Genomic DNA, 22235 nt, shown 5'->3' on the forward strand with positions numbered 1-22235 from the left:
GGTCAGGTCCTAAGGCCGCGTGAGAAACTCAAGGTGGGACTGGAAAATCTTGCCCTAATCTGTTTACCACAAAACTGACCCTGCCCTCCTACTTTCTGCATCTTTGCCCCCGACATACTTGCCCAGAACCTTCCAAACCAAAGAAGCCTCCGACAGAGACAGCCTACAGGAGCCTTCAAATCCCCGGTGAAACCTGACAGCTTTGTAAAGCCTCCCGGAAGGAGAAAAGATCAAATGAGACCGGCTCAGCGGGGTCTTCCCGAGGTGACCCCGGAGTTAACGTATTTATTTTCACGCTGCAACTGCTGATTGCTTTACAGAGACATTTCATGCTGTAGCTCTGCATGGAGCTGAGGACAAAAGTAACATTTTAATTAACGTTATAATTATTATAATTATTCTTTAAGAAAGCTATTAAATAACCTGTACAAAGCCCGGCCCAGTCCTAGCAAAAAACCCAGCACTATTTCAAATCTCTCAAGGTTCTTCCGCTTTGATTTCAGCAGCGTTTCCTATATACAAAGGTCAGCCGAGGGTAGTCCCCCCAAACTGTAGGTCTCCCAGATGGTGGGAATGGTTCAGAGCCTGAAACTGCTCTTTCGTGACGCAGAGCTCTCAACCCTACCTCCCCTGATCTTCCTGGGCACACGGTCCCTGTCCGCAGGCCGGCCAGGGTGCTGGAGGCCTGGCGTCGCTTTTGGGAGGCGGGCAAGCAGGAAGGGGCAAGTAAGTGCCTCTGTTGGGTCTCCTCTCGGCCGGCTGCCCACAGGCCACCGGAACCTCTCCGAAGAGGTGCTGGGTAGGGAGCCCGAGGCGGGAGAGGCATCGAGTCGCCCCCGGGTGGGCTTACAGGTCCCGCGGGTCCTCCCGCTTGACTCCGGCCTCAGCAACTTTGAGCTTCTTATTCTGGTGCGTCTTGACGTGCTTGGCGAGGTGGTCGCTGCGCATGAAGCGCTTGCCGCACTCGGGACAGGCGAAGCGCTTCTCGCCCGTGTGAGTCCGCAGGTGCCGCTGCAGCTCGTCCGAGCGCGTGAAGCTCTTGCCGCAGAAGAGCCAGTTGCACACGAAGGGCCGCTCGCCCGTGTGCCAGCGCAGGTGCGCCTTCAGGTGCGACGTCTTACCGTACACCTTGCCGCAGCCTGGCACGTGGCACACGTGCTGCTTCTTCTTGCCCGGCTCTGCCTCCGGGGCGCCGCCCGCCGCCTGGCAGTTGGGGCAGCGGCAGCGACGGCACCTCCTGGCCGTGGCCGCCAGGGGGGCCTTGGTTTGCAGCAGCGCAGCGATCTGGCTCTGGTATTGCGCGAAGTCCGACGGGCCCAACACCAGGCCCCGCTGCAGCGCGGCGGCGGCGGCGGCGGCAGCGGCGGCCGCTGAGGCCGGGAAGCGGGGCGCGTGGGGGCCCCCCGCACAGGCGCCGGAGAGGCTGCCCCCCGGAACCCCCGAGGTTCCCGGACCGGTGCCGGTCTGCGGGATACTCCACCACGGGAGGTCGTCGGGGGCCGAGTTGGGGGACAGCTGGCGGCACGTGGGCGGCGGAGGCGGCGGGGGCGGCGGCAGCAAGTTGGAGTAGCCGGGCGGCAGCGCGGCCTGGGCCGCGTAGGGCACGTAGGCGGGCGCGCAGCTGGCGGGCAGCGCCGCCATGCTCGAGGGCAGCATCTTCACCGGTGAGAACTCGTAGGGGTACGAGGGGTCTGCAGGGGGTGTAAGCGGCAGCTCATGCGCCGCCCCGAAGGACGGCTGCAGGTGCGTTTTCTGCGGCGTCAGCCCCAGGCTGGGGTGCGGGGATGGCAGCGTGCCGGGCGAGTGCGCCGGCATGTCGGCAGTCCACGGGTGAAAGAGCCTGGAGGGCGAGCCCAGCGCGGGGTCGTAGGACACCTGCAGGAAGTCCGGGGGCGCCGTAGCGCCCGGCTGGCCAATCCGGCTACAGGTGGCGGCTAGCAGCGCCAGGGGCGAATGCTTGCCCAGGTCCGGGGAGGCGCTGGGGGTGCGGTCCTGCATAGGCGGCGGCAGGGGAGGGCGGAGAAGAGACAAAAGGTTAGCGCTCCAAGCGCGGTCTCCGGGCCGGTCCGCCACACCCACGCCGGCTATTATACCGCCGCCCCTCCCCCATCCCGGGTGTTCCCCCCACCCCCCGCCACCGCACACCACGCACGCACCCACCAGTCCCGGGAAACTTTTGGTGCTTGCGCTACCTGGACGCGGAGCGCGGGAGCGCTTCCTGTGAAACTACTTGGTGCAAAGAGACGCCATCTAGCCTCAGAGGAAGGCAGGCACAAAGTGGGAGGGGAGAGAGATCCGACGTGCCACTCCCGGCTCCGCGGCCAGAAAGGGTCTGGAAACACCCACAGTCCGCTGCCCATCCGCCTTCCCTCCCACCTTTTAAGCTCTCATTTCCACGCTACTCTCGCGCTCCTCCTCCGCCCGCCCCAGGAGGGCTCAGCGGGGTGAGCTGGGACCGGTTCTCAGCCAGACGCGCACCTCCGAACAACCCCCGGATACGCGCGTCCCTCTCCCAAAGGCCACACTCTTTTGACACTAGGGTTCAGTGTGAAGTTGGTGTGGGCACCCCTAGGTCTCACTCCATTGGCATCCACCGAGCGGGATTCCCTTTGAAATTCAGGGTGCACAGAATATCAGGAAAGATCCAGACATGACCCTTCCCACCTTTCCCTCGCCCCCTCCGAGCCCAGCCCTGACCTGGAGGAAGGCCTGCAGCGAGTCGTTCCGGAGGACGGCCACGGCGGCCATGCCTATGGCTTGCGGGCCGTTGGCTGAGGTGCAGGGCGCTGCTGAGGCATGGAGACCCGAAGGCGAGGACGAAGGGCCGCCTTAGCGTCCCTCCCGGGCGCCCTCTCTGCGCGCCAGGGCCCTCCCCGCCCGCGCCCCTCGCCGCAACCCGCTCGCTCGCCCCGCGAGCGGTCTGAGCGCTTCAGGCTCACCTCCAAGAATTTGATAAGGACTTTGCTGGGCCGCCAGCCAGTCAGAGGGAAGATTTATGGCTTTGAAGTTTGCCGCTACCCAATCATCAAAGAATAGCGGCTCTTTCAGAAGCGAAAGCAAATCCTTTGAATCCACAAAGCTCCTATGGTGTGTTTGTTGGTCTGGATAAAAGAACTGATTATTAGGGGGGATGGGAAGGGAGGAGATAAAGGCGGGACAATTAATGAAGTAATCACTATGTGGGAAATGTATATACACAAATAATTGGATTTTCCTGATCAAAGGGGGCCTTGCCGCCGGGAGACCCGCGCTTGGGTTGCTTGAGACACTCTATCCCCCTCTTCCCCCCCACCCCCGCTCCCTTGCAATTACAGATTTGCGCCAAGGCAGCGCCCAAAGTGACAAAGTATCTTTGCTATCTCCAGAGAAATCTGCCTTCGGCTTCCAGGCGCGGGACTTGGAGACGAAGATGAGGGTAATTCTCTCCTCTCCGCCCCCGGTACTTACACACCCGGCACCCGGACAGCACAGGCACCGGCCCGAGCACGTCGTCAACTCGAGCACACCTTGGACCCGAGGGAATTCCCGGGGCTGAACCTGGGACGCCCTGAGCCCCGCCCGCCTCATGCTCCCCCTTCCTCCCCCAGCCCAGCCGCCGCGGAGCGGTGAGCAGCCCTGGGACCCGGGGCGGGGCCGGGCGGCCGCCCAGGGCGGCGGTGGGTGGCGCGCACGCTCCAGGGCCGCCCGCCTCTCTTGCGACGTTCCTGCTGGCGACCTGGAAGTTCTCGGGCCACAACTTTTGCGAATAGTGAGCCTGCGAAAAACACCCGGGCCACGCTTACCCCCAAAGCTAAGTTTGGCGGGACACTCGGAGCAACTCGAGGGGGAAATGTTTGGAGTCTTGCTCTTCTCGGAGAAGGCAAGCTGACCGCTAGTAAGCCCCACTGAAACCCACAGAGATGCTAGAAATCCCCACCCCGGCGCCAAGCCCGGCCAGGCAAGTGCGCACGCCTGCAAGCCGCACACACCTACAGGGAACTAACCGAAAAAAGTAAGGCGCGGTGGAGGAAGCCCGTAGCTGTTCTTGTTGAGCAAACCACAAATAGCACGAGGGTGGCTCTCTAACCGGAAAGAAAAGTCAATAAAAACTGTTGTTCCCAGCACCTTTGTAAAGAAAAGAAATTTCTTCAGGCGCGGGCCGTGCTTCGCTAGAGTCAGGAAAACGCTCTCCAGAGTGTGGTGTCCCCAAACCCTCGCTGCCAGCCATGCCTGGCCCAGGAGGGACGGTAGGCCACCTGCCTTCCTCCGGCCCACGGCGCAAGACGCGTCCTGCAGGGGAGGTACGGACAACCAGATCTCCTCACCCGGGAGAGCAGGAGGGGCGCCTCGGTGTCCTCACCGCGCTGGAGGGCATTAGGGGCCGGGAATGGCCTCTGAGGCCTCCAGCCGGCGGCCACGCTCCGTGGAACGGCGCAGCAGAGTGGGCCGCCTGGGCTTGGCCAACCCCGCTCCACTTGCGGCCTCCGGGTACACCGCCTCCTCTCTGCGACGCGGCCGACCGGGCAGGGATCCTCTGAGCCAACTCGCGCCCAGGCTTCCTGCGTATGGTCCTTCCGGGTACCGCACAGCAGCCGGGACTGACGTGGAGAGGTCGGATCAGCTGGTCCAACTCGCCGTGCGGCGCCAGCGGTTACCCCAACACCAACAGGCTTCTGATTCGGAGTCTGGGCTGTGTATTGGTGCCCCCTGCACTCGCATTAGGGGTCAGAACACTATGCCACCAGGCCATTTCCCCACATCCAGGGCCCGCCAGCAAAATAGAAACATGTTGCTGAAGACGAATGGGCCGAATGCAGCCCAAATACTATGCTTGAGCACTTCGCAAGTCCCGTCCTTGCACGCCCCTCTTCTCTGCAACAAGGTGTCACCCAGGAACGGTGAGCAGTGACTGCACAGCTTGGCCGCCGCGTTCTGGCTCCTGAAGAGGAGGTCCGAGTGCTCTGGGAGCCAGGAAAGAGAGGGGACTTAGTGTTTTGCTTCGGAGGCCGGGAAGACCTACACTTGGTCACACCGCGTCCAGAAAATCGATTACCCGCGAAGCCTGGGAGGGGAAGGAGCCCTTTCCCGCCTGCAAGTCAGAGGCCAGGGAGTCCCATGGTGCACACACACACGCAGGCACCTGTCGGCACTGTCGAAGAGGGTCTGGTCCCTTAGTGAGTTTCCTCTCGGGCTCCTTTGGGCTCATCGACCTCCACTATCGGTGGCTGCAGGCCGGGCTGGGCCAAGCAGGCTAGAAGACATTCTCTTTTGCCCAATTTGTTCACTATTTTAACAAAAAGGCAAGAGACGCCAATTCATATCTCCATAGTTGTTATAGAAGAGAACTTTTTCTCCAAGATGCCCCGTTAGCCAATAAGCCACCATCAATGGCCAGCAGGGAGAGAGTAGTGGGTTGGTGTCAAGAGCTCCAACTCTGAGAATCTGAAGGCCGATTTCCAGATGCCACTTTCTAGTTGATGACCTGGCTGATGACCTGGGCCAGCAACTTACACAACCTCTTTGTGCCTCAGTTTCCCAATTTGTAAAATGGGGGTTATAGCAATGCTCACCTTGTAGAGTCCTTGTAGGCTTAAAAGAGGTAAATACATTCAAAGTATTTAGGATTGTGCGGGCGCACGGTAGGCCCTCCCTTGACTGTTTGAAGTCCTGGCTCTGGGCCTCTCCTCCATTTGTTAACACCCGCCGGGATTCCAGCCCTCCCAGGCGCAAGCTGAAGTCTGGAGAGAGACTTTCACAAAGTGCTGTTTAGCCTCTCTCCCTTTGCACTCGGGGCTCCTGAAAAACTTATTCTTAATGAAGTAATGTTCGGAGCGTCCATTAAAAATGCAATGCCGGGAGATCAAAGTACAATATTTATTTTTGAAATTTGTTGCAATCACCAAGAGATACAGGTATTAAGGCCAAATGTCAGTTCCGTTACACAAAGCCCTGCGCCCGGGAAGAGCGTGTGGCTGCTCTGCCATAATCTAAAGAGACATCAAAGACCAAGCGCGCTGCAAAAGTGCGCAGCCGGGAGGAGGGAGTGAGCCCAGGAGGGCCGGGCGAGCCCCAGACGGCGCGGGGGCTGTGGGGGCTTCGGGGGAGGGGTCGGTTCAAAGAGGTATCCGCTGGGGCGCGAGTTCGCAGGAGGGAAGATTTAATGGGCTTCTTTTCTTGGTGGGTGTGTTTGTGCACCGAGGACCCAGGAACTCCTCTGTGGTCCTCCAGCCTGAGGGCGGAGGCAGGGGGCGGGGGTGGGAAGCGGCGAATGGGGAGCAAACTTTAACCACGACGCGGGGGTTGTGGGGGGAGGAGGAATACCAGCCTCCCGGCGGCTGCTGGCGCAGCGGAGCCGTTCTCCTAGTAGCTCTCCATGCAGCAGTGTTCCGAGGCTGCGAAGTTGGCCTCGCGGTTTCTTCGCGGGCGGGCAAGTGCTGACCAGGTGCTACCTGCGAGGAGAGGCGGGTAGGTGAACCCGCACAGGCATTAGCGTGATGGACTGACCTGGTGTGCGCGCTCCGGAATCTACTCCAGGAAAAAAAAAAAAGTGTTTACTGAGAGCTCTGGGGTTGCAACTTCGCGCCGAGCCTGGTACCTCGCCTCAGGCATTTTCTTGCAGCAACCGGGGACTCCTGCCCCTGGGGTCAATCCAACTGGTCTCCCATTTTCTGTTGATTTTTTAAAAATCTGTACATGATTTAGGTCATTTCGACAAATTCTTAATTCACCGGCTTTTTACAGCAGGGTGTTGCTTGACCGCCCAGTCTCGCCCCTTGTCTGCCAAAGCCTTAACCTTCCAAGATCGCGCATCCGCCTAGTTAATACAGTACCAGTGGTTGTTTTATTAAAGGTGCTGGGAGGGGAGGGGTCAGAATTTCCCTCTTGCTAGTAGAGCAGAGTCGCAGGAGGAGGCCGGTGCGTTTCTTCCGTCATCTACAACCAAGTATTCTTAGAGCAGTCACTCGGCAGCCTTCTGAAGTTATGCTAGAGCAGAAAGCTGCTATTGTTTTCAGCTCTCAACAGGGAAGAGGTCAAACTTTGCCTCTTCAATTTGAAAGTTTTTGGTTTTTTTTTTAATAGTGGTGGGTAGGGAGGGGGTGTTGCAATCGGACACACTCTTAACTGTGAGGGTTTGGAGCCATCTCACAGTTTAAACTGCAAACCAAATCACAGATGCCCTAATGCTCGCGCCTGAAACAGGGCCGGGATCGTTAATTACAGCCGAGAGCATTTTGTAGCAAGGAATTACAATGCTGGGAATCTTTGGAAAACACTGGCTTGGCTTTGGAAAGTTTCAGCTAGAAACCTTGAGTTAACTTTAAGCTTACTCTTCAAATTTGGATCCGTATGTAATGGAGGAAGAAGTGGAATTCTAAATCTAGGAGGGATACTTTATCTCATCCAATTAGACTCCCCCACTTGATGGCAGAAGGAAACAATGTTCACATACATGTGTCATGCCTGTTCAGTGCTGTGAACTTCAGTAGCTATTCAATAGATGCTTATCGGTGTTGGGTGGTAGCGTAGAATTGTGTGTACCAGTGTTACCTGCATAGTGATTGGTGCTACGGAACACACAAATGCAGTAGGGACACAGAGGAGAGCACTGGCAAAGGCTGGGGTAGTTAAGGGAGGTTTATCAGGGAGCTGGGGTTTGAAGGAGCCTTTAAGGACCTATGGAATTTTTTTTTTTTTTTTTTTTTTTTTTTTTTTTTTTTTGCGGTAGGCGGGCCTCTCACTGTTGTGGCCTCTCCCCTTGCAGAGCACAGGCTCCGGATGCGCAGGCTCAGCAGCCATGGCTCACGGGCCCAGCCGCTCTGCGGCATGTGGGATCCTCCCAGACCGGGGCACGAACCCGTGTCCCCTGCATCGGCAGGCGGACTCTCAACCACTGCGCCACCAGGGAAGCCCCCCTATGGAATTTTAATTGGGTTCATAGAAGGGTGGGGGAAAGTACAGCAAGGAAAGAGAACTCCCCTTCAGGGAGGAGCTGAATAACCATGGAAGATGAAATTTTGCCTCTTTGATTTGCTGGTATAAACTGGGTGAGGCCGTATTAGAGAATCAGAGAGAAGAGTTTGGCCCTGATGCTATATGTATTCAGTAGTAGGACTTTAGGCTCCTGAGCAGGTGAATCACATAAATTCAATTCATTTCTTAAATTTCCTTCTTTAGGAAGGTTGGCTTGCTGAGGGCTTGCAAGGATAGACATGGATGCAGATATCTCTGTGTGAGATGGTAAAGGCCTAATCTGGGAACTGGTGTGGTAGTGAAACAGTGACAGACATTTTAAAGGGAAAAAGAACAAAACTTGATTAACAGGTTGGAATAAGAGATAAAACAAAGGGAATAATTAAAAAGATCCCTCTCTTGACAAATGGTGCTGGGACAACTGGATATCCATATGTAAAAGAATGATGTCAGACATTTTCCTTACAACATGCATAAAAATTAACTCTAAATGGATCATAGATCTAAATACAAAAGTTAAACTATAAAACTCATAGAAGAAAACATAGGAGTAAGGCCTTATGACCTTGGGTTAGGTAACGCCTTCTTAGATATACCGAAAGCACAAGTGGCAAAAGAAAAAATAGATTAATTGGACTTCATAAAAATTTAAAACTTTGTGCTTCAAAGGATACCATCAAAAAAGTGAAAAACCCCACAGAATGGGAGAAAATATTTGGAGATTATATATCTAATAAGAAACTTGTATCCATAATGTATAAAGAACTCTTGCAACTCAACAATTTTAACCCAATTTTTTAAAAAAGGCAAAGGATTTGAATAGACATTTCTCTGAAGTAGATATGCAAAAGGCAAATAAGCACGTGAAAAGATGCTCAACATCATTAGCCATCACTGAAATACAAATAAAAACCAAATGAGGTCCTGGTTTACACCTACGAGGATGGCTATGATGAAAAATATAGTAAGTTTTGGTGAGGCGTGATAAAACTGAAACTCTTATGAACTGCTGATAGGAATGTAAAATGGTGCAACCAGTTTGAAATACAATTTGGCAGTTCTCAAAATGTTAACCACATAGTTATAATTCTACTCCTAAATATAGATCAAAGATAATTGAAAACATATGTCCACACAAAAACTTGTATGCATGTCATAGCAGCATTATTCGCAATAACCAAAAGGTAGAAGCAACCCAAATGTCCATCAACTGATGAATAGATAAACAAAATGTGTTATATTTATACAATGGAATATTATTCAGCTGTAAAAATGTCTTAAATACTGATACCTGTTATAATATGGATGAACTCTGAAAACATTATACTAAGTGGAAGAATCCAGTCACAAAAGATTACATATAGTATGTTTCCATTTATATGAAATGTCTAGAGTAGACAAATCCAGAGACAGAAAGTAAACCAGTGGTTACCAGGCCCTGTGTGGAGGGGAGAATAGGAAACGATTGTTTGGGGACTTTGGTGGGGGTAAAATATTCTAAGATTTATTGTGGTGATGGTTGTACAATTCTGTGACTATACTAAAAACCATTGAATTGTGCACTTTAAATGGATAAATAGTGTGCTACCTGATTATATTTCAATAAAGCTGTTAAAAAATCAAAAGGAACTCAAAGTTTTAGCCTGTGAGGCAGCAAGAATGGTTCAATTGCTGACAAAGTGGGAGATTAAAGAAAAAAGACAGATTGGAGTTAAGTGGAAGTCCTGAATTCAATTTTGGGCTGAATTGAGTCTAAGATGTAGGCTGGATGTTCATGGGGAAATGCTTGCAGAAAGCCAGAAGTGTAGAGAGTGGGCAGTGCAAGCCAGCGATAGGGCTAGAGATAAGGACTTGTGAATTTTGGGGAAGTAGTAATGGTGGAATAAGTGAGCTCACTGAAGTGAGTGGAGGTCAAGCAGGTAGAGAAAAGCTACAGCAGAATTTGCGAGGAAACCCCAATTAGAAGATGAACAGAGGGAGAGGAACCATCAAAGCAGCCAAAGGATAAGGAATCAAGAAAGGCCAGAGAAAACAAAAAAAATGTAGACGTGGGAGATGAGTAAGAACACTGGACATGACCAAGGGCATCGAAGGTGGGGTGAAGGGCTAGAGAAAGGGTAGGACCAAACAGAGAGTCTGTCTGATTTGGGAGGAAGCTTTGAGAATCCACTCTCAGAACTGAGGTGAGGACAGGAAGCGGATTAGTCTAAGCAGCAGCTGGATCAGATAGCAGGGTCAAGGCAAAAGCCTCATGTGTGTGTTTTAGGATGTGGTTAAAAGGAAATGTTAGGAAGAGGGGGCGGTTTTAGGTGGGGAGCCTAGAGACTGGGTGTTTGCAGTGGAGGTGTGAGGCCTTCCTTTGATGAATTGCAGAGAGAGGCAAGCAAGTGTAACTGCAGGAGGGAACTTCTGATGGCAGGGCATGCCAAGTGAAACTCAAGGGGGAAGCTCCTTATTTATTCATTTAAAAGTACAAGGTATGTAGCAACATGGCTGGACCTAGAGATTATCCTACTAAGTCAGACAGAAAAAGACAAATATCATATATCACTTATATGTGGAATCTAAAAAAAAATGATACAAATGAACTTATTTACAAAACAGAAACAGACTCACAGGCATAGAAAACAAAGTTATAGAAAACAAAACAAAGTTACCAAAGGGGAAAGGGGGCGGGGAGGGATAAATTAGGAGTTGGGATTAACAGATACACATTACTGTATATAAAATAGATAAACGGAGCTTCCCTGGTGGCGCAGTGGTTGAGAGTCTGCCTGCTACTGCAGGGGACACGGTTTGGGCCCTGGTCTGGGAGGATCCCACATGCCACGGAGCAACTAGGCCCGTGATCCACAACTACTGAGCCTGCGCGTCTGGAGCCTGTGCTCCGCCAAAAGAGAGGCCGCGATAGTGAGAGGCCCGCGCACTGCGATGAAGAGTGGCCCCCGCTTGCCACAACCAGAGAACGCCCTCGCACAGAAACGAAGACCCAACACAGCAAAAATAAATGAATAAATTAATAAACTCCTACCCCCAACATCTTCTAAAAATATATAGAGAGAGCGATAAACAACAAGGACCTAGTATATAGCACAAGGAACTCATTCACATCTTGTAATAACCTATAATAGAAAAGAATCTGAAAAAGAATAAATATATATGTATGTATAAATATATATGTATGTATAACTGCTGTACACCTGAAACTAACACAATATTGTAAATCTTCACTTAAAAGAAAAGGTACAAGGTCAAGTCATTGCTGAGAGTGAAGGCGGGGGGCGGGGCTCCCACATTAAAAGTGCAGCTTGAAACGGGTTACAGATCAGGCGATGCTTATACCTACTTGTGCCAGGGCTTGTCCTATGTGTTTTACTTGATTGCATTCAGGACTCACACACTTAAGCCCTGCCTTCTAGTTCACTCTACTGGCATTTGGATTTCCTCAGACAAGAATGCAGCCCCTCTCCTTACCTTCCTGTCTGGTAAGGAGAGGGGCAGTGCAAATGTCCTGCTCTGGGGGCTGTCATGTGGGGCAGGGGGAGAAGCCCTGGGGTGTTACCTGCCTCCCATGGGAGGGAGCTGCCCACATAAACATGCTTTTTGAGGGGGGCATATAAAATTGTTTTCTCTGGGTTGTAGGCAAAAAAATTGCTTTCAACAGCACTACCATGGATATGAGTGATCTTTAGGTACAGACAAGGCCCCCTTACAAAAGACATATCCTAGAAACGGTAGTACCAAGCTTCCTTTCTTAGTGGTGTTGGTGGTATAGTGGTGAGCTTAGCTGGCTTCCAAACTTCCTTTCTTAAGGATATCTTTTCCTATTTTAGTTTATCCATTAATATTCATGTTTTAAAATGACCCCGTGTTTGATTTGTGACAAGGATCACTTGATGCCAGAAGAAATAAAGGCACAGAGAAGTGTAAGGACTGAGGTCGTGGCAGGAGCCTGTAGAAGCTTAAGCTCATTCTGCAGCTCCTCTCCCATCTTTATTCCCCGGCACAGGGAACCCAGTCTGCACTGAGTACAGAGGATTTGTGTGCAGCTGAGCTCAGGCACAGTGTGGGGGGGTCCCGGAGATAAAGAAGATGTACCCTGCCCTTGGATAGTCTGGAATCGAGTCCTGAGGACAAGAAAGCTCACAGGGGAGCCACAGTTGGGTCACAGGACCACGGGGAGGATACTGAGGGCAGGTGAAAGGACTGAGGCCCGAAGATGTGAGTGGCTTCCTGAGATCACACAACACAGTGGAAGAACTGAGCCGTGCATACGTTATTTCTCCAGTGCCGATAGAAAACAGGACTATTGAAAGATTTTCCAGGACCTGTTACTCATTTGTGGGAGCATTTTTTCCCTTAAAAGAGAAGAAAGTGATAAATCGTTAAGCTACACAATCATTTTACACATAAATTTCTGGAAATGTGATCTGGAAATAGCAATGAAATGAAAACATACATTAATATATAGGAAAATTACTTTGGATGCAGGTCTAATAAAGATTCTGTCTGCATATCAAGAAATGCAAATAAACTCTGGACCCTCCATTTTTAACCCTCTCAGTCCAGTCCCCCTGGATGGAGGGAGGTGTGGCCCAGAGGCTGGAAAAAGGAGTGCTGATGAGGTGGTGGGTTTGCACCACGATCTCTCTGGTGTGCTGGTAGTGGTCTCTGGGTGGCCATGGCATGTGCCCTGTCTGTGCACCAGGCACTTTCACTCACAGTGTGCTTATGTGACTGTGTCCTGTGGGTCACACTGCTACTGCCCATCACAGCAATATAAGGTCTCACCAAATCTCTCACAACCCTATTTTATGGATGGGGGAATTGTTGCACAGAGGGGTTAAGTTATTTGTCCAAGATCCTGTTGCTGGAATTGGATCCAGGTAATGTTACTCCAGAGGGCAACCTTTTAACCCTCAGGATAGAGTGCCACCCTGAGCGAATGCAAGTCTTCCTATTATTAGAAAAACAATATATGTGTCTATGGGTCTGCAGTGATGGTATTAAACAAGAAGCCTGGGTAATTTATTGGCCACATTACAGGTTGTTTGTTATTTGCCTCATGGTTAAAATGCCAGACCTATATGAGACGGCTGCTCTCTGTTTTACCCAAGGAGAGAGACAGGTTGACCTCAAGGAGGATAGTATGGACCTATGACCTTTTCTTTCATGGCTAGAGTACACTTCTCTCCCCCTCACCCTCATCCCAAGCCACCAGGGGGCAATCAGCTATTTACCTTGGAAGGTTTAGGTCTCCAATTTTAAGGATATAAGAATGAGTCCGATATCTTTAGGGGTCCAGCTGGGGACACACTAACACAAACATCAGGTCTCTGAGTGTCCCCAGTTCTGTTTAAAAGGTCAGCTTACCCATGGGCCTTTTGCTCTTGAGAAACAACACCCTTTTATGTGGGTTCTAGGATCATGGTTTGGTTTCAAGTAGGAACAGTTCTCTTTACCCTGGACCTTCCCCTGCAAAATCACTCAGACCTAGATGTTCCCTTTGGGGACCCTCACTGATCCTCCTCTCCATTTGCCTTTTCATAGCTGCTCCCTGAAATCTTTCTCATTTATTATTTTTCTAAGATTTGCCTAGGCGGCTGCTACACAAGGCTCTAAGACCTACAGCAGGATCCATACTTGTTTCTTGCTTACTGTATGGTCAGGGCTCAGTTAAGTGAGTAGAATTCACTGGACCTAGTTTAAGCATAAAGGGACTTATTCCAAGGTAGCCAGTGTCTTACAGATTGACAGGAGGGCTGAAAAAACAAAGTCTCAGCTGAGCTATTAGGGTGGACAAGGAAACCACTGCCTCTGCCAGGATCAGAAGGCTGTGGAATTAGAAAGCTGCCTGCCTACTGGGAAGCCACAGTAACACCTGCCCAGTTTCAGAATTATGCCACCTCTACTGTGGTCTGTACCTTGCCTCTTGACAACTGTGTATATAGGGCTGTGACATTAGGACCTCTGTTACAACTGTCATAGAAAAAGCAAATGTACCAGAACTCTGCTTAATGGTACAGACAGCAGAAATACAGTTCCTGCCTCACAATTATTTATTCTGTCTTCCAAATTTGGTATGTTGCATCTGATTGGAATAATCTAAATCATAGATCTGGAACCCTAGCTGCAAGAGAGTCTGGAAAATATAGATTTTTTTTTTTACCTTTCTGGCCTAGAAAGAGATTGGAGTAGCTACTAAGTGAACCAATACAAATATTTGCTACATTTGCTGATTATGAGGTTGCTTCACTTTAATTCCTAGTCTACATTCCCAGGTTCTCACTTCTCCTTCAGGGAATTGCCCAGGGATTGATATTCTCTTTCATCTCATTATAAGCACTAATTTTGGTCCAGTCACTCTGGTCCCAGCTACAGTGGATTTATGTCATTCAACCAATATTTATTGAGTTCCTACCACGTGCACTCCCTTGACCATTTCCTAATCTCATGATTCCCGAATCTGTCTTCAGCTTTAACTTTGACCTTTCTCTAGAACTCCAGCCCTGAATTATTAACTGCCATTTTTGATATATCCTCAAGAATGTCCCGCCAGATCTCCAAAATAAATATATCCCCAGGAAACAGCTCCTTTCCCCACTTTTCAAACCAACTCATCTTCCCAAGATTTCTGGTTGGTGATTTTTAAATTGGTTCATGTCCAAACTCATCTGAGCTTCCTCCTTCTTTACTCTCCACTTCCATTACTGTAGTTGCATTTCCATGTTGTCATCCAATTCTTACTTCTTTCTTTTCCCACTTCCATTTTCCTGGTTGAAGCCTTCATTATTTTTCAACTCTCTTTTCATGGCCTTTGTGGCAGACTATATTTTCCAGAGATGATCTGAACAATATCTCTCAACCCACAACCTGATTGGCCTTAGTGACTCGCTTATAACCAATAGGAGGCAGCAGAAGTGACTTCCAGGGCTAGGTCAATAGAGTTCAAGTGGCTTTCACCTGGACTTCTTGGAGTGCTTGCTTTCCAGATGCTCCCCCTTAGAACATTCCCTCTTGGAACCCAGCATGAGAAGCCCAAGCTACATGAGAATCTGCCTAGAGGTGCTCTGGTCAACAGTCCCAGCTGAAGGAAGCCTTTGGGTCATCCCAGCCCAAGAGCCAACATGTAAGTGAAGAAGCCTGGGGGTGATTCCAGCCCCCAGATGTTTCAGTCATCCTAGCCGAGGTGCCAGACATCATGGAGCAGAGATGAGCCATCTTTTCTGTGCTCTGTCCAAATTCTTGACCCAGAAAATCCATAAGTACAATGAAATGGCTGTGGTTTTACTCCACTAAGTGTAGGGTGGTTTGTTATACAGCAATAGGTAAACAGCCCTCAAATCCATATTGCACATTGTCTAATGATTATCTTGCTAAAACACCAAGCAGCTCATATTTTTACCTTGCTCAAAAAACTGAAACGTCTCCCCACTGAATATGGAATTAATTGTATGTTTTCCGGGTTTGCGTTCAAGGTGCCACATAGTTCTTAATCTTCCTACCTTAGATTCCACTTTCACTACCACCTTTCATTCCAGTCTTACCTGGCCATGCCTGAAGCTTTTTTACCTTGACGAACTTTCACAAGCATTGCCCTTTGCCTGGAATTTTCACTTTCTGTATGTATCAAACTCCTACCTATCCTTCTTAAGCCAGCTCAAATCTCACATCCCCTAAGACTATGCTGTCCAACATAGTAGCCAATAGCCACCTGTGGCTATTTACATGTAAAGTTAAATTGATTAAAATGAAAATTCAGTTCCTCAGTCTTACTAGCCACATTTCAGTGCTCAGCAGCCACATCCTACTGAACAGCACTATTCTAAGAAGCCTTCTTAGCCTTACCTTTTCCAATTAATCTCTCCTTTCCCACAGAACCTTAATCTGAAATTTTAGCAATTTTGATCTGAATGACATTTTGAAGGTCATATAATCCAATACCATAAAATTACAGATGTTTCTTGGCTTTCTACTCTTCTAGAGCATTGTTCTGTATATGGTAGGTGGGCTCAAACATTTCTTGAGTTGCAAGGAAGCAGCAATGAACTTATCCGTACTAAGAGGTTTGGATTAAATGACCTCTTAGGACCTTTTCTAGTAAAATATTCAGCAAACAACAAATCACATGTCTTTAACAATATGTAATCTCCCAGGAGAACTGTTTCTTCAAATCACAAATGATTTGGGAGGAGGGTCTCTTGGGAGGGGCATCTAGGTGTAGCCTTCTTTATTTCTCTCCAGGAGCTAACCATTCTAGGGATTTAATTATTTTGGAATGTGTGTGTGTGTTTTGTCTCAAAGGATGCCAATTTTTGCTCAGTCCTCATGACATCTTAGTCTACATGCCAACTCTACATCCCATCGAACAAGGAGAAATTTCCTTCACACAGTTTTCTCTGACAAAGGAGGACATGGTACCAGCCAGTTACCAGATGGATGAAATTCTATTCGGTTTAAGAAAAGGTTTTTACCAGGCCCCAAGTTATTAAATTCATACAAATAAGACACATAAAACTAAGCTCTAAAATCATATACTATGTAATAGGACTACTTCAGTGTGTGTGTGTGTGTGTGTGTGTGTGTGTGTGTGTGTGTGTGTGTGTGTGTGTGTGTGTGGAAGAGGGGGGAGAGAGAGAAATTTTAAGGTCAATCATCTAAATTTTCACTCATATAATAAAGCCTGATTATTAGGGATGTGGTAGATTCACTGTGTTCAGGAACACAGCCTTCCACAAGCCCCATAAGAGAGAAGCTTTGACGATTTTACATATGACACTATGTGTTCATGTTAGTAAGTGTTGATCGTCGTCATCTCCCTTCACTCATTATCACAGAGTGAAACTTGTATTAAACCTGGGGCATTTTTGAGGTTAATATTTACTTAATTTAAACATTCAGTTTTAACAATAAAACCTGGACTCTGTACCAGAAGCAGTTTTTCAGTTACTCAATAACTTTACTTTTATCCGACAGTAATAAATGGGACTTTATTTACCTGTTTCTGGGATAATGAAAATTAGCACATAGCTGCCTGTTGAATACCTCTGGGCCACTCTCCTAACTTAGCTGTCCCTTTAGAATAATTATAACTTCACCCATAATGACAATATTTTATGCTTGCTTAGGTAGGATGGGTTTTTGAGATGCAGAAAGCATTACTTTTTCTTGATAGTTTAGAGGGGTGCCCTCAGGTCTTAGCACTATTACGCAGCACTTCAGGGCGATGCTTTTGGGCCTCAGGCATCTCAGTGTGGCCCAGGGCAGGGAGATAGCCCTCCCCCACTCCCATGTGCCTGCTGAGGGGAGGGCAGCTTTGTCCTTCTGGATCAGGATGGCGCCTGGACTCCCATCCTAGCACCAGGGCAGGGTTTTAGTAACTTTCCACATCATTTGCCCTAATGGTGGTATTACGCTTCAGACATCAACAACTAAAGAATACGATGCCTTCAATATAAGTCTGAAAGGAAGAACTATATGCAATACCTGTGCAGTTTGTTCTCCATAAACCTAATTAACAATTGACAAAAATATATACTGCTCTGTTCTCTTGGCATAACATGAAGAGTTAACATCACTTTCTTCTAAAAGCAGTACAGGGAAACATGAAGTTCTTTAACCTTCTTATTGCGATTACAAGATAGTAAGAAGTCCAGCCCTCTGTGCATGCACACGGGCATAGCTGAGTGACCCTGGGCAAAGCTCTTGACCATTCTGGGCCTCATTTTCTTCACCTGTGTAATAAGGGACAATTAAAAAAATTTTTTGCTTCTGCTTTTCTTTCCAACACATAGTAATGTGTTTCCAACACACAGTAATGACACTTATTTTTTTGGATATGTTAAATGTGAGGGTTTTAAAATAAGCTTAAATTGGGCAAAAAGTGCATAACTAAAATTGACCATCTGAATCATTTTAAGTATACAGTTCAGGGGAGTTAAGTAGATTCACATTGTTGTGCAACCAATCTTCAAACGTTTTAATCTTGCAGAACTAAAACTCTATACCCATTAAACAACAACTCCCCATTTCCCCAGCCCTTGGCAACCATCATACTACTTTCTCTATGAGTTCGCCTACTCTAGTTATCTTATATAAGTGGAATCAAACAATATTTGTCTTTTTGTGACATAATATCCTCAAGTTTCATCCAGGTTGTTGCATGTGTCAGATTTCCTTCCTTTTTTAATCTGAAGCAGTGACACTTTTTTTTTTTTTTTTAAAAAAGGAACCTTGTTCCTGAAGGTAGATAGGATCATAAAATTTTAGAGTAGAGATAGGCCTTGAAATCCAATCTATTATTTTACTGATGTGGAAGCTGAGGCCCAGAGAAGTTAAGTGACTCATGCAAGGTCACCCAGCAGTTTCGTGTAGGAGTCTGGGCCAGAACTCAGGCTCTCAGGACTTTCAGCCCAAGTACTTTTTCTACCGTAGGGGATCAGGGGCTGCATTTCAGTACATTCTAAAAGAAGGGTTATGGGGTTTAAAATAGCATTAGGTAGAAGGGAAAAATAGCATCAGTTGTGCTGGAAAACAAGGTGTGCACCTGGGAATGTGGGGCAGGGCATCGAACTGGGGGGAAGGGAGGAGTGGGGGGAGAGGGAAAAGAGGGAGAGGGGAGGGAAGGAGAAGAGCCAGATGGGAACTCAGTGATGGTCTAAGACCCAGGCTTTAGAATAGGCTAGGGAATCCAACCTGCAACTATCTCTGCCCCAGAGCAGCCAAACCACATTGACTTCAGGCCCACCGCCTCCAATCAGCTAAGTTTAGTGAAAAATCATGGAGTGGTCTATTTTCCCCACAGCCACCTGTCCATGGATGCTTCAAATACCTGAACATAGGACAAAGGCTTACAGCCTCTTAAACTGAAAATGCTTAGTTAGGGTAAGTTGACTGACACTCTGCCCACTAAACCAATCCCCTCAACAAGTGTAAGTGATTTTATCAGAAACTTTCTTGTTTGGGGCCAGAGAGTGAGCAGAACAGGTGGGCTGCTGGGGTTGCTAAAAAGGTGGGTATTAACGCAGGAGAGTGAAGGAAGGGGAAGCCAGGAGTGGGGAGATCTGTGCATCTCTGCCTGTACTGGGCTTCAGTTGCCTGCCGTTGTCGTGGGCCTGGGCATTCAGAGGTAGATCTGCCTTGACCAGAACAATGACTATGGACCCAGAGGTTCACAGGATTTATGAAGATTTTACTTTTTCAACCCAGTTAATTCCTTTCACAAGGAAGCTCTGTCCCAGGTGATTCATAAAGAGCGGACCAGGCAACACGTGTTCCATAATATCTATGTTTCCTAGATACCCAGAATGCATTCATGCACACCCTGGGAACTCTAATTGGATGTTCATTTATTTTGAGAGTCTTTGTTTTCCAAGAACTAATTCTTCAAAGACTCGCAGAAGAGAACAGAAGCCGCCACCTTTACGGTGGACAGAATTTTCTTTCTCTCCCATGCTCCAACTCCTGGCTGGCTAGAAAGCTACCAGGCTCATTTCCATATCAAACAAAGAGAAGGCAGGAAAATACTCCCCTGATCGACATAAAAAGACACATTACTGGAGATTGTCTAAGAACTTGTTTTTATGGCCAAAATTAGCAAATTATTCACAGTAATAGGTGAGTTGGATGACAATAGTGTTTAAGAGAACAAAGCCACTCATCAGGACTCCGACCCCAAATCCGCCCCACAGCCGGTCCCCAGCTGCCAGAACATCTCTGCGCACAGACAGCCAAGAGGCTATAAAAAAGAAAAAGAGGCAGCCAGGAAGTCTGCCACTTACCCAGATGCAGCTACCAGAAAATACATTCCAGGGCTCACTCCTGCAGCTGCTTAGAAGGCTCTGTGGGTGGCCACTGTGTTAACGTGGGAGCACACGTGGCTCCTATCTCACTAGGGGTCCCAGGGAAACCAGGGAACTTCAGACGCCCCATATCTATTTCCTTTCTTCATCTGAAACTCTTTGGAGGTTTTGGAGACTTCCAGTGGAAACCTGAGCTGCCAGCTGCCAAGTATAAAGTGCTTGATTTCTTGACCTGCACTTAATCAATACCAATTTAGTAACCCCTTGGAAAAGGTTAACGTCCGCCGGGTTGCAGGGTGGTGAAAACAGGCTTGGCACCTTTCTGTATGAGATCTGTCCCAGAGACAGTTTGTCACCTGGTAAATCAGTGTTGGCCATCTGGGACTCCACGACCCTTCCTACGAGGTCGTGGTAAAAGATTAAATAGACAAGGCCTCGAAACTACCTGGGAGCTGGGGCCTCCAGAAAGCGAGGAAAGTCTTAAGGCAGGACTTGGGATCCAACTGTGGACACCTGGGCTAAGGCTTGCAAAGGCAACAGCAAGGAGCTCAGCCAAAGGAGCAAATTGGGAATTGAATGCTGCTAATTGCTGATCATTCCCTCTGCTTTAGGACATCCCTCCCTCAACTCATAACTCACGAGGATATGTCTGGTATCCTCCCCTCTCAGGAACACATCCTCTGCCAGGTGACAGCTAGCGAATCTCATAAACTTCCTCTTACCTTCTTTTAGGGCCTCTTGAAGATAATAGCTCAACTCAAAAGAGTGCTCCCAGTCATAGGATTCCAGGCCCTGTCTCCGAGGTGTTCGGCTCCGACTGCAGGTGAGAATCATTTAGGGAAATTTTCAAGATACTCAGGCCCCACCTGGACACATTAAATCAGAATCTGTGAGGCCCAGGCACTGGAATTTTAAAGAAACGTTTTATTTCAAAAATAGGTACAGCTTCATAGGACGTTGCAAAAACAGTGTAGAGATGCCCCGTGTATCCTTCATCCTGTGATTACATAATACATAAAACCAGAAAACTGATACTGGTACAATGTGTGTGTATAGTTCTATGTCATTTTTTCACATGTCTAGGTTAGCGTGACCGCCACAACACTCAAGATACACAACTATTTCATCCTTGCAAGCCTCCTTCCTGCTACCCTTTACAGCCACACCTAGCTGCCACCCCTCACCATCCTCAATGCTGGGGAACCACTGATCTCTTCTTCACCTCTCTAATTTTGTCATTTCGAGAATGTTACATAAATGGAATCACACAGTACTTGACCTTTTGAGATTGACTTTTTTCATTGGATATAATGCCCTTGAGTGGGAGCCGTTCAAGTTGCTGCACATATCAAGTTTGTTCCTTTTCACTGCTGAGTACTGTTCCATTGTATGGCTATGACACAATTTACCCATTCACTCTTTGATTATTTCCAGTGTTTGATTATTACAAATAAGGCTGCTATAAACATTCATGTACAGGGTTTTGTGGGGATGTAAGTTTTCTTTCTTTTTTTTTTTTTTTTTTTTTTGCGGTACGCAGGCTTCTCACTGTTGTGGCCTCTCCCGTTGCGGAGCACAGGCTCCGGACGCACAGGCTCAGCGGCCACGGCTCACGGGCCCAGCCGCTCCGCGGCATGTGGGATCCTCCTGGACCGGGGCATGAACCCGCGTCCCCTGCATCGGCAGGCGGACTCTCAACCACTGCGCCACCAGGGAAGCCTTTCATTTCTTTGGAATACATTTTTCCCCCAAAACTTCAGGTCATTCCAATAGGAAGCAGGGCTAAGAACTCTTAGACCAGGGGAAAGTGAAAAAGTAGCTACCACACATCTCAAACATTTGCTACGTACTCTGTGTGATGCTGTGCTGTGAGGTAGGGGGTCTAGAAGAGTAATAAGAGCACAGGTGTTGGAGACAGACTGCCTGGGCTCAAATCCTGGCTCCACCACTTTGTAGCTTGACCTCTCCATGCCTCAGTACCTCATCTATAAAATGGGACAGCAACACCAACCTCAGGGTACTGTTGTGAGCATGCAGTGAATATTGCTATGGACTGCATGTTTGTGTACCCCCAAGTTCATATGTTGAAGCCCTAATGCCCAGTGTGGTGGTATTTGGAGGTGGGATCTTTAGGAGATAATTAGGTTTAGATGAGGCTGTGAGGGTGGAGCCCCATGATGGTCTCTGCTATAGAGACCAGAGAACTTGCTCTCCCCTTCTGTGTCTCTGCCACGTGAGGATGCAGCAAGACAGTATCCTTCTGCAAACCAGGAACAGAGCTCTTCCCAGGAACAGAATCGGTCAGCAGCCAGCACCTTGATCTTGGACTTGCCCAGCCTACAGAGCTGTGAAAAATGAATTTCTATTGTTTAAGCCACTTAGTCTATAGCAGCCCAAGCTATGACAAATACGATTCAAATATAATTCACGTAGAGGCTTAGGACACATTAATAGCTCAGTGAATGCTAGCACTTACTGTTACTG

General features: G+C 48.5%; 1 protein-coding gene across 2 annotated transcripts; it reads right to left on the reverse strand.

The window, feature by feature from the left end:
- Positions 1–825: 825 nt before the first annotated feature.
- SP5 (Sp5 transcription factor) lies at positions 826–2751 on the reverse strand. 2 transcript variants are annotated; one of them, XM_081243188.1, is made up of 2 exons: positions 2698–2751; positions 826–1992 (listed from the first exon to the last, which is right to left on the reverse strand). In XM_081243188.1, the coding sequence occupies exons 1-2, from the start codon at positions 2746–2748 to the stop codon at positions 847–849; spliced, it is 1197 nt and encodes a 398-aa protein (XP_081099314.1). In that variant the 5' UTR covers positions 2749–2751; the 3' UTR covers positions 826–846. The 2 variants fall into 2 exon arrangements, with proteins under 2 accessions (XP_081099314.1, XP_081099313.1); XM_081243187.1 differs by having other exon boundaries at positions 2193–2720.
- Positions 2752–22235: the final 19484 nt, after the last annotated feature.

The sequence above is a fragment of the Mesoplodon bidens genome (genome assembly GCF_964165515.1).
Source record: "Mesoplodon bidens genome assembly, chromosome: 8".
Lineage (NCBI taxonomy): Eukaryota > Metazoa > Chordata > Mammalia > Artiodactyla > Ziphiidae > Mesoplodon > Mesoplodon bidens.